At 54.5% G+C, this 12,394-nt stretch overlaps 1 protein-coding gene across 4 annotated transcripts in view; it reads right to left on the bottom strand.

Moving 5' to 3' along the window:
• SMOC2 (SPARC related modular calcium binding 2) overlaps positions 1–12,394 on the bottom strand; it is a 165,702-nt gene that overhangs the window by 88,961 nt on the left and 64,347 nt on the right. For 2 of the 4 annotated variants that reach the window (XM_047859996.1, XM_047859997.1), the window contains exons 5-7: positions 4,833–4,880; positions 1,837–1,920; positions 518–592 (exon numbers count right to left, since the gene is read on the bottom strand). In XM_047859996.1, the coding sequence (XP_047715952.1) occupies positions 518–592; positions 1,837–1,920; positions 4,833–4,880 (207 nt within the window). The remainder of the gene's footprint in view (positions 1–517; positions 593–1,836; positions 1,921–4,832; positions 4,881–12,394) is intronic. The other 2 variants (XM_047859998.1, XM_047860000.1) reach the window with 1 other exon arrangement.

The raw sequence follows: 12,394 nt of genomic DNA, 5'->3' as shown, positions 1-12,394 counted from the left end.
GAAGCACACACGCAACCAACTAAGCACGAACGAAGATTACAGACAGAATCTGATTTCACGAAACCTGTAAACGCCACTAACCAGATGCCAGGCAGCCCACCTCCTCCCCACAAATGTCAGAACAGTCGGCTTTAACACGTAAAAGTCGGTCAAACACTCCTTCGTAGCAAAGGCAATCCACGCAGCTTTCAGGATTTGGAACTAAATTAGCCAAGGGTTTGGTCATCTCTGAAAGTTGGTCAAAAACAAATACTTGTTATCAATTATTGCTATATTTATACCAGAAGCTATAGTTTGTTTGGCATACGCAAAGAAACCGTTTAAAGAACTTAGGAAATTTAATAAAACCACCAAAATCTGAACTACATTTTGGCGGTCAGGTCCCAAGAAGTATTTGCATGACTCACTGGAAACTGAGGGAAAAGACGGACTCTACACACTGAACTTCCAGAAAGAGAAACCACTTCCTACGCCTATTAAATCCCTCCTCACAAAGCGACGTCGGGCCCCTTTTTACCTGAATTCTTATTGGTTTTGTTCTGCCGACTTTTAACTTGCTCAGTCCAAAGCGTGGGGTAACGGGACGCAATGTCTAATAAAACAAAACAAAACGATGATTATTTTTAATCATCATGAAAACACAGTCTCTCAGTTAAAGACCTCAGTGGGGAGCCTAAAAGCTGCAAAGTCAGTGGGCTAAATAAATGCATATTCCACACTTTTAAAGATACTGTTAAACTGATTACATATTTGAGACAAAAGGAAAGAATAATGTACGTGCATAACATGTTAGTATATGTTTTTTTTCTCTTTCTTCTTCCAAAAGCATAAGTAAAATTTCTGTGGATCCAGAGTGGCTCTGCTTGAGAGGAGTGGGGTTCAGGGAAAAGCCCCAATGTACGGAAACATGTCCCCGCGCCCTGAAGATTCACAGTAACACACGACGTTTCGCTCAGGAAAGATTCATCACAGACTACGCTATGCAAAATGCAACTGTGCGTAAAACACTTCAGGAACACTTCGTTTTCAGCAGTACTGTGTCACAAGCCACCGAGTATTCGCCGAGCGGGTCAGTCACACCGCGGGCCCGAGAACACACGGGAGAGGCTGCCTCGGTCCCGGCCGCCCTTGGCCACGATCAGCCCGGAACCTCAGACGAGTTCTCGTCTGCGAAACGGCATCTGAGGACTCGGTGGGCTAATGACACCGGGTAGCCCGTGCCGTGAAGACACCGTTACCGCTGTCGCTGTTACCTGCGCACCCTCACTCCTTTGGCCTGACAATTTGTGACACTTTGGCAAGTCCCTCAGACGATCTGTTAAAGGCTAAGAATGGGAAAATCCGTCTTTGTCGTGACTACAAAATTCAAAACACCTTAGAAACATCCTCACGCACGTGACCTTACACAGCTTGCCTCCGGTGCCGCATCGTGGCCAGCACGAGATGCGAAAGACACGAAGTCCGAGCAGGGAACAAGACACATGCTATCGTATGCTTCTGAAATATACATTTTATATTATCCAAATTATAAAATTTCAACTCTTCGATTTTGATTGGGGGGGGGGTGGGAAAGAGAGACTTTTGCATCGTACTGTATGTATGCCACGGCCACATCCACAAGCCGTGCCCCGAAGCCACCGGGAAAGACAGCAGGTGTCATAAAGTTGGAAGTGGCCAAATCCAGTCCACTCTGAGAGGACTCCCGGCAGGTAACCTGCCTGCACGTCCCAGGCCCGTCCGTAGCTGCCCCAGCGCGTCCGCGGTCCTCCCCCATAGGACCCGCTTTCGGGCTGGGCTCACCTCCCCCAGCAGAACCCTGTTTTAGGCCGGGCTCACCTTCTTCGTCTCCTTGAGGCTGAGTCTCCAGCGCTGGGGCCGAGGCATCATCTGAATTCAGAACGGAAAAGATTTGCAAGGAGACTACAATTATGAGAGTAAGTTCAGTAAGTGTGTATACGGGATGGAAGCTGAGGGCTCGCATGCACCCCACACACCAGCCAAACCACCACCACCACCACCCCCGCCCCGGGGCGCACAGGGACGCGGGGCCCGGCAGGAGCCCGACCGAGACGGCACAGGGCGCCTGGGCGAGCAGCCACCTGACGGCTGCTGCAGGCTGCAAACCGGGCCCCGGGGGGAAGTGCTGGGATTCCTGTCCCTCAGAGCCAGAGTGGCTCAGGGCCTGTGAGGGAGAGACAAATGACCTAAGCAAGGGGCCACGGCAGTGGGAATGGGGGCTCACGTCAACAAAATCGGTGGGTTGGGGTGCCCGGAGACAAAAGAGAGCTGGGGGGTGGACTGGGGTGGCTGGGGGAGCCCAATATCCCTGCTCTGCCCCCCCACCCCGTTTTGCCAGGGCAGGTATCTAAGGATCGGGCCCTGACTTGCTGCCCTGTGCACCCCTGCACTACCAGCCCCTCTGTCACCCCTGCGGGAGCCGGGGAGCAAGAGTCAACATCACAGAGCAGGACACGGGTGTGGGTGACGGAGCTGCTCTAATGCCATTTCTCTAGAGGCTGAGGCTGCAGTGGATAATCTTTAATTAGCAGAAAGACCGTGGTTCCCTGGAACGGCGTCAGGTTCTAGAGAGTTCCGAGCCATGGCGGGATGGCATGGAGGATGAGCTACGGGAAGTCTGCCCCCGGTAAGCGGGGCCCCCGTCAGGGACACAATCACAAGGCACTTTGTGGGGCTGTTTCTCGCTCGAGCTTGCTCATGTGAGCTCGTTATATAATAATTTGAGGATTAAAATACAATAAACAGTGCGGGAGATAAGGGCCAGCCACGAGGCTTATCTGTGATTCATGACTTTCCCAGATGTCTGGGGAATAAAAATGAAGTTTCTCATAAGTTCTTTTTGGGGGCAAACCAAAAGGCTTTTTCACAAAACTTCAACACTGAACAATCTTTTGAAAAAAGGCTTGCTCTCTGTCAGAACGCTGACAAAATGTAATGTCGCCTGTTCGAGAAACTCAAGTTCTAACACTGGAACAGCAACTGTGAACCGTTGAAGATTGTGTAATCCCTTCCAGAAACTACGATGAAACGGGGAGCATATCTACAGCAACCACACACGTTATAAGTGCTGTACATTTTCACCGAGGCCTGGACACATCACCTCTGTGGGGCCACCGGCCCATTCCCCGAATCACTGGCAGCCTGAAAACTCAGACTGGCCCACTCACGGCGACCCAGTGACCACCCGTAGGCCTTCCCTCACCCCCCACCAACTCCAGGGGCCCTTCCTGTCAGCGTGACCCTGCTCACATCACTGGCCATGCTCTGGTCCCTTGTAGACTTCTGTCCCAACATAACAAACACGTGGGCACCTACTGAACTCGGCCTTGAGAAAATGAAACAAAACCACGGGCAGCTGTGTGCTTTTTGTTTTTCCCACTAGCGTTTGTAACGTCTCGTTTTTATCCATAAGCCAGTTCTGTTGCCTAATCTCAGGTATTTTCTCTTGTCGTGTGCACGTCCAGAGATCAAGAGGCTTCAGTAGAAGGAATATATTCCTGCCCTACGTGAACTTCTGTGCCCACGTACCAATTCCCTAGGGATTTCTGTTTCACTTTTACAGGGGATTCAACGTGCGTTGCAAGGAACAGGTTTAGGAAACACCTTCTGAAATAGCGCTTCCTTTCCTTTCCTCCTCCCCTGAGCACCGGATAGATTTTCGCAATCATAAATACTGCCCCTTCCTGTTCTCTAAAAAATACCGATACGCCCACCTCAGGATCTTACAGACTCAAATCCAAGCCATTCATCTAACATTCTAGGCGACTTTATCCCCTTTTCCAAACGTAAACTCTCGCTCCAGCCAGTGTTCTATGGCTGCCCATCACGTCTCTCCCCTATTTCCCTCAACTACGAGGTTCTTCTGTTCTACGTTATGCCTGTCCCCTCTCCCACCCCCTCTGTGGCCACCAGCACCTCCCCTTTCATGAGCCCACTCGTGTGCCAATCGGTGCCTGTCCCAAGCGTGCACCCGAGGTGCCCCCAGCTCTACCATCCCGCCAGGGCAGCCACGGTGCCCACCGTAGTCTCAGGACACACTGAAGGCAACGTACTTGACTGGAACTCAGCTCTATCCGGCTTTATGCCCCTTTCTTTACCACCGGTTCCTATACTATAACCTACATCAGAAAAAAAGAGTTGCCTACAATGTTGGTACTAAAACCTTTTCTTTTTTTCAATTTTGTCTTGAAAATGACTTCTGACTTTAAAGGTCGATGTAACACAAAGAGAAAAAAAAAGTGTCACTGGGTCTAAAGGATGATGGCTGTGGGAAGGGCGAAGGTGGGGCTCCTGCAAGGTCACGGTGGGCGCGCTGTAGTTTGCGCAAGACGAACCCGGCTGCTACGGAAATGGCTCGCTGCTCTACCTGGCTCTTGTCGCTACCGGTCCCAGGGGAGGTGACTGTCACAATGGGGAGAAGCATTCCTCTTTCTCATGAGGAAGAGTTGAGACCTCTTTCTCGGTGGCCCTCAGCATTACACTCCCGAATTACACGGGGAACCCAAACACCACGCATGAGCCTCTCCCCAGGCAGAGACTGTGGCACCGAGCAGCATGGACAGGTGGCCCCGACACAAGCCACGTCGGAAGGGTCCTCCCGGGGGCATATGTGGGTTACGTGCCCCACACCTACAGGACCCTGGAGGTCCAAAGGCAGGAATGACACAGTGCGTTGAGTGAATATGTAATGAACCCTGTCAGCTCTCGTATCGTTTAGTCCATATTTAAATTTTAACTTGAGGAGCTATTTTAGGGCATAGACTGAATTAGCTTTAATATACTATCATCATCAAAATTTATTTTAAGATAGTTACCTGTTTTTCCTGTGCCTTCCCGTTGGGGTAACTTTTCATTTATGGAACCTAAGGGGGGAAAGAAGGAAGAAATTATCGTTGGCTCCCAAGTGCCCATCCACAGTTGTTACACAACGCTTCCTTCCACTTCCAATGGTTCACCGTGCTTGTCACTTTCTCATTAGGCTGCACAAGCCACCTAGTACCCAGAGGTGACCACGTCATCTGCCGTCACAAGCCCTAAGCTAGTAAACCAAAGATTAGCTCCTACTCCTGTTGCTAACTAGTCGGCCACGTGCCTGAGACCCACACTCTTTAATATACAACACGTCAGTCTCTTCACTTGAAAGACGTCATCATCCCCTTCACATACATCACCACGTTGGGGCAGCAGAATGAATTAGAATTAAAAAGGAAACATTTTTAAAGCAATAAAAGTTACGCAACCGAAGATACTTGAAACCCTGGTTTCGGCTGGATTTCGTTCCACAGGAAAGAAAGTTGAGGAGCCATCTTAGATTGTAGAAGAATGCAGGAAAATTCAGAGCCGACCGAGTAATTCGCGGAGTGTTTGGGATGTCTCTGATACACCGAGAGATCCGTGAGAGAGATGGGCGGCCCTGTGCTCTCTTCCTGGCAGCTTGACACAGCACAGGCACGACTTCCTCCCGCACCATTACAATGCCCTCCCCCAAAGGAATAAAACAAAAAACTGTGCTCAGGACGAATTTGGAGTCTACCTGCTGGTGGGGTGAGGACAGTCGGTGCAGGACTCACCGAGGACTGCCAGAGTCACACGCTGGGCTGCGTACCTAGTGCGGACATCACAGACACAGACGCGAGACCCATCGCTGGTCTTACAATCTTGAATGTGACCTTGACGTACAAACCATCACTTATACTAAAGATGGAAACCGTATGGTGTTTTGAGACTATTTACCCTGTCTCTTGGGCCATGACGGTAATATAGTAGGAGACGTCCAAGCAGGTCATTGTAGGAAAGTATCTCACGGGACAGGCGTTAACACAACCTCGCAGATACCGCTGGTTCCCTGGAAGCCGGACGGAAGTCAGCAGGTTTACCGCAAGGGACAACGGGCGGTCACGATAAGCACTTCTCGAGCACCGCCAACCTCAGGGAAGCCCACCGGGTCTGCCGCAAGTGCGCCCCGTCGGCCCCCAGCTCCGGAGGAGACACGCTTCTTCCTCCAGCCCTGATTCTGTGAAATAACGGAGTCATGTGCATTTGGAAGCTTTGCTCTCCAGGCGACAGAAAGGACCTCGTTCTCCGTAGGACGTCAGGACTGCTTACGGACGACCACGCCGGGTTACCGCCCTCCCGCCATTTGGGGAAAAGGTACATGGTTTCCAGGCTTCAAAACACAGGATTCTGCTTTTGGCAAGACTCCCTGGGATATAAAAGGGGCCCACGGCGTGGCCTCATCCTCAAGCCTTTGGGGCCTGCCTTTCTTCGATTTCTCAAGGAGCTTAACTGTCTTTCCTCCTCAGCTTACTGTTATCATGTGTTTCTGCAATGAGTCAAAAAATGTTTTCTACTTTTGCCTGAAAATGGTAGTGTTCCAGTAATATGTCCGAATATTTAGGCGTTAACATTTTGAGCTACATGTGAATATCCTCCGTAATTATCCGACGCCCCGCACGAGAGGGCTTCTCCACAGCATTGAGGACAGTATTTTGTAACGCAACCATCGAGGACCATAAGTTGTGGATTCACAGTCGGCTGAGAGGCCTCGGGAAAGGTCTCCCTCCGCCCGCAGGCCTGCTTTCTCCCAGACCAACCTCTGCCAGGCTTGCTCACCAGCCCCTGCACCAGTCCACGCAAAGATAATTCCGTCCTGTTCTCAGTACGTAAGAAATGATTTTAAAGCACAGTCCAGTGTCGCTGCTAGCCTGCTCCATGGTTCAAGGATTCTGCAACAGAATCTGAAGAGGTCCCAATCACCGCACCTTCCGAATGCCTCTGGACAAAAATCTCCCCAAGCTTCACCGCCTTCCCTGACATCCCGTCCCCAAGGGTGTGGAAAACGGCCAAGCACCGCTCTCCACGCAGCAACACCGCTATGCTGAGTCCAATCCATGAAGCCAGAACCAGAAAGCAGCTCTTATCTGCCATTACAGCCCTCCAGAGATAAGGACTTGCTGGAGAATTCCTGAGGGCGTGGGACCGACGAAACTCTAAGACGTGGGCGCAGGAAGGGGTTTTGAAACGGGGGGCTCGGAGAGAGCGAACAGCTTCCAAACCATGAGCTGCTCGGCTGAACCTTCGAGGCCTGATCACTGCTCACGGTCACAAAGACTGCCCTCACATTCACGTTCCAGAGGACACAGTTGAATTCCCTCCGTTTGTGCGATCTCATCCCCTTTCAATGCTATTTTGCTTTTTCTCTTACTGTTCAGTTTTGTTGGGAGATCACTGGCATACGGCACCATATCGATCCAAGGCACACATCACAAGGACAGGGCTTACCTGCCTTGTGGACTGAACGGCAAGGTAAGTTTGACATCGTCGTTTCCTACAGATACAAATCATTTGATGCTATTTGAAAAGAGGTGGCTCTCTCTCTCTCCTCCCTGTGCCCCCCCCCCAAAATAAATAGATACACTTAAAAAGATATTTTAAAAGAGGTGGCTTTTTCTGCAATCAGGGTACGCGTCACTGGTGGAGGAAACCACAAAAACGATGCAGGGAGCACGATATCTATGGCGTAAGGGGAACAAGGCGAGGCCCGTCATTCTGGGCGCCCGGTTCCAATGCAGCTGCCCTCGGGAGTACCGACCCGTTGCCAGAGCGGCCCTGATGGCGGGTGCCGTGTTCTGCTGAGAGCGGGTGCCCTCAGCAAACCCCTTCCCCAGCGCCAACCGCTCCTTAGAAACCGCGAAGGAGGCGGGGGCTGGGTGCACGGCTCCGGCGGAAGGGAGAGGTTCCTGAGGTCAGCCCGCAGCGGGCCAGCTCGTGTCCAGCAGGCAGGGCGCGGGGCTCCTTCAGGGCCCAGGTGAACAAGCCACGCTGATTTACCCCTCGCTGGAAACTGCACATCCAGGGACAGATTTACAACATCAGAAACAGAGAGCGAGAGAGAATGGGAAAAAGAAAGAGAGAAAAGGAGCAGAGGAAGGGCAGGCCCCACTCCTCCTGTACTTTGCGGACACGCATCTCGGCTTGGACACCCGCTCACCCATCTCTGCCGTGAGTCTGAGAATCCAGCCGATGCCGAGCTCTCTCGAAGCAGAGGCCCAGAGGCCCTGCGCCCAGAGACGGGCCCCTGCGTCCCACCAGCCCCTCCTCCGTCCGGCGAAAACCAGCGGGCTTTGCTCAGGGGCCGCCCGGCTGCTTCTGCCCTCCCGCCCCGAACGGACACCACGCGGTGCAGGGAGGAGGCGGAACCGGGGCCAGAGAACAACCCTGCCAGCTGCCGGCCCCGCCACCTGCTCAGGCGGCTTCCCCGTCCCGACCTCGGCTCCCTCATCCGCAACATGGGCAGCATCGGGGCCCCCCCCCCGCCCCCTCCCGGTTGAGCAAAGACGGGACACCAACAGGCGACAGGCACATGGGGAACGCTCGCTCTGTCGCCTGCCTGGTGCCTGGTGCCCACGCCACTGGGGCCTCTGTCTTCACACAGGAGGCTTTCATCTGCGGAGGGTGACACGGCCCGTGCGCCCCAGCGGGCCCCGCGGCCTCCCCTCAGAGCAGGTGGTCAGGCCGGGCACGCTCTCGTGTGTTGCTAGACAAACAACAGGAGAGACGCAGCCCTGAAAGGTTTCGTCTACTTTGGGGAGACAAGGGCTAACTGGAAATTGCTGGAATAAAGTACACGGCAGTTGTGTGCACGGCTAATCAACACAGTTCCTGCCGTGTGCTTCTCGTTGCTCTAAGTACGCGACACGCGAAGTCACTTAACGCTGACAAGAGCCCTATAAAGTAGGTCTCATCGTGATGCCATTATACAGATGAGGAGACTGAGATCTGGGCGGGTGTCTCACGGGCCCGAGTCACGTAGCAGCATCCATGTGTGAGCCGTGAGCCCTGGGGGGGCTGAGTGGAGGCAGGAAGGGGTGAACAGGCCCTGGCAGAGGAGGCAGTGGGGGGTGGGGGGGTGAGAGGCGGGCTGGCGGTGAGTGGGGACATGGCGTGTCCAAGGGGACGCCTGGGTCCTCGAGTGCACCCCGCAGGCTCCTGGTCCCCATCACTCTGTGCACGTCCCCCAGGCAGGGACTCTCCTGTCACCTCGGCCTCCACAGAGCCTAGTGGAAGAGCCTGGGTTAAGAGGCAGCCTGCATGGGACTGTGAGGGCAGACGAAACCCTGCCGGCTCCAGACGTCCTGCCCTCAGACCCGCTGACCTGGCGCTGAACGGGCCAGGGGTGGAGAGCGGGGGCAGGGAGGCCGTGCGTCAGATGCAGGGGGTGCCGAGGCCCAGGACGGAAACCCACACTGGCATCAGAGAGCTCAGAAACCCGCCAGCCCCACATCGCGCTTCCGTCAAAGGTCTGCCCTACAGAGGGCGCCAGGCGTAGACACATGGCTGAGCCAAGGTGCAGGGGCGGGGGGGCGGGGGGGGGCCCGCCTGCCCCCAACTGTTAGTAAACCCGTAGAGCAGGGCCCCTGCCCACATTCCCTCCTCGGGTCGCTGGGACACCCGACCCCATTAACGCCAGCGTCAGGGCTGAGACACTGGACGGTCCAGAGACAACATGACCTTCGCGATCGTTCCATGAGTTTGCAGAGCACCGGCAGGCAGCCCCCAGGCCCGCGTGCTGCCCTCCCTGGCAGGACCCCGTGCCGATCAGTGTGTTCCTGGCTCCCGCCCCACGGGACCTGCTTCGGGGAGCGTGGCTGCTCGTCCTCACGGCAGTGGCTGATCCGGTTTAAAACCAGCCCCACTATGACGCTGCCTGGGTGTTGGCAGGTGGTGCAGGAGCCGCTTAGCGAATCCCTCGTCTTTCCTGGATGTAAGACTAGATGTCATATACCCACTGCGCGCAGAACGAAACAGCGGGAAGATCACCTGACACGAGATGGCGATGGTTTTCCACACACGACTTCAATGACCACAGACTTTTGGTACGTGCCTGAGGAACCAGGCTTTAGAGTAACCGCAGAGAGAAACGCAGAGCTTTCTGCATTTTTTTTTTTGCTTTTTTTTTTTGCTTTCTGCATTTTTAGCCCCTGCCTCAGTTTGCCCTTCCTATGGACTTCCAGGTCCCATGGGTGACCGGGAGTGCAATGTTCACAATCAGGGCTCGCTTCCAACGGGCGAAGGTGACTCGCTCCCCCCGGATCTTCCCGGGTTTCCTTGCAGGTGAGACCACACCACCTGTAGTGTGATGCAGCCCTGAACCCCACTGGCCCCCGAGAGGGCGGCGAGCGCTAACCTAACGCAGGTTTTCGTGAGGCTGGGCCCCTGGGGAGGCCAGCAAGGGAGCCCCTCTGTCTGCAGCAGCCGCCCCCGGGCCCGGGACGGAGACGCCTGCGGGCCTCGGTCCCGGTGGACAGCGGGGGGGGGAGGGGTGGTGTGCGGGAGCCGTGACGAGAGTGAGCCCTGTCCCCTCCAGGCTGACAGAGCCACGAGTCTTTTCTGAGCGCCTCAGATGCAGAAAGGGCCTGGTCCGCCACTCTCCTCGTCCCCACAACCTTGGGCAAGGACAGGTCGAGTGGCCCCTGACCAGCCCCCACCCCCACCAGCCATCCTTTAAGGTTGAGCCATGCCCAGCAGGTGGGGGTGGCCCGGGGACAGTGCTGGGCAGACGGAAAGCAGAAATGAGCTGCATTTGGGGCCCTGCGCCCTGTCCCCCGGCACAACACGAACCCCTGCGCCCTGTCCCCCGGCACAACACAAACCCGATGGCCCAGGAGAGCAGCATTGGTCACCCTGGGCTACAAGGGCCCCTCTGGGCCATAGCCATGCCAGTCGGTGGTCACTGGTGGCCAGAGGGCCAGGTGACAGCTCCGAGCCTCCCTGGGACTCGCCCCGCGGGACAGAGTGCAGGTGGCGCTGGGGTGGCCTTCCTGGGCCTCGTCTCCTGTGCGGCGAGGCCGGTCCGGACTCCCGTGTGCAGGAGCGTCAGAGACCAGGAACGCTCTGAATGTGCCGTCTGCCGGGCTGAGCGCCGACGGTCCCGCAGCTGAGAGCTTCCTTCTCTGCGATGGCAGAGGAGGGGTATGTAAGTCTTTCTTCACGCAGCCCGAGAGAATCTTTCTGGATTTATCTTCCGTTGGCGTCCCTGTAATGCCTGTGATGTCTGTTTCCTATGCCTCCGTGTATGCTCTGGAGTCTCAATTTCACGCACATCAGCGGGTACGTCGCTGGCACAGAGCCCAGCGGCATCGTGGACGGCTTCCCGGCACGGGAGCTCGGCCGCCGCACACACAGGTGCCATAAAAATAAATTCTACTTGTTCAAAAAAATTCAAAAGAAAACACACATCCTTGTTTGTTTTTGCATAGAATGTCTCTGGAAGGACACAGCCACTGGGGGTGGGACGCAGACCTCGGGACCATCACTCTGACAGGACCTCTTGATTTCTTTCACAGTTTTAGTAAATATTAGAAAACACGACAGAACAGCCATTGAGGCACAGGTGTGGAAAAGGACACCCTAAAGTGCTAAAGTCGTGAAAGTCTCAATTACAAACTAGCCACCATATCAAATGTACAGTCAAGTACAACAATCGAGCAGACTGTAACACAAAAATAAAAACGCGATGGGGCACCTGGGGGGCTCAGTCGGTTGAGCGTCCATCCGACTCTTGATTTTGGCTCGGGTCACGATCTCACGGTTTGTGAGTTCCCGCCCCACCTTGGGCTCTGTGCTGACAGTGCGGAGCCTGCTTGGGATTCTCTCTCCCTCTCTCTGTGTCCCTCCCCCACTGTGTTCTCCCTCTCTCTTTCTCTCTCAACATAAGTACATAAACATGTTTTAAAAAATAAATTAAAAATGCAAGCATCAGATACCTGAAAGCCCTCTTTTTTCCCCAAAAGGAAAATTAACAGCAAAAGCATGAAGTATTTTTCCAAGAAGGAAAAGTAACCACAATAAAATACCATCAGCACGTAGTTGAATAATTCAATACCAAGTCCAAATTCACAAGGAACGGGTGAGCAGACCCAAGGCAGGGCCCTGAGAGGCCCCCAGCGGGGACGGGCAGCAGCCAGCCAGGCCCCCGCGGCCACCGGGACTCCGCACGAGGGGCCGGGCCGCGGCCGCTGCTGCCCAGAGCCCACCGACCCACAGGTCCTCAGACTGAGTCTCAGGCAGGCTGCGGAGTCCTGTTTGGTGTAAAAACCACACCACGTGACCCTCTCCTTGAATAGTTGGCTTCGTTTTTTAAAGAGAATTTCAGCATCAATCCACTACCTTCAGAAAGTTTATCAGAACGTTCACGTACCTTGTGTCGGCTGTATCCCATGACCACTTGCACCTCACCAGGGATGTAAAACAAATTTCCTCAACGCTTCAAAACCGGTCACAGGGGTCCCCGACGATTTGTATTTTTCTCTGAAACACATGTTGGTGAGTGGCGTCTACACAGCAGCCCGGCAGCCCAGGGGGGCCGGCTGGTTTT

Source organism: Prionailurus viverrinus, chromosome B2 (genome assembly GCF_022837055.1).
Source record: "Prionailurus viverrinus isolate Anna chromosome B2, UM_Priviv_1.0, whole genome shotgun sequence".
NCBI classification, from domain to species: Eukaryota; Metazoa; Chordata; class Mammalia; order Carnivora; family Felidae; genus Prionailurus; species Prionailurus viverrinus.
The sequence above is the reverse complement of the archived record's forward strand: the minus strand, read 5'-3'. Positions and strand labels throughout refer to the sequence as shown.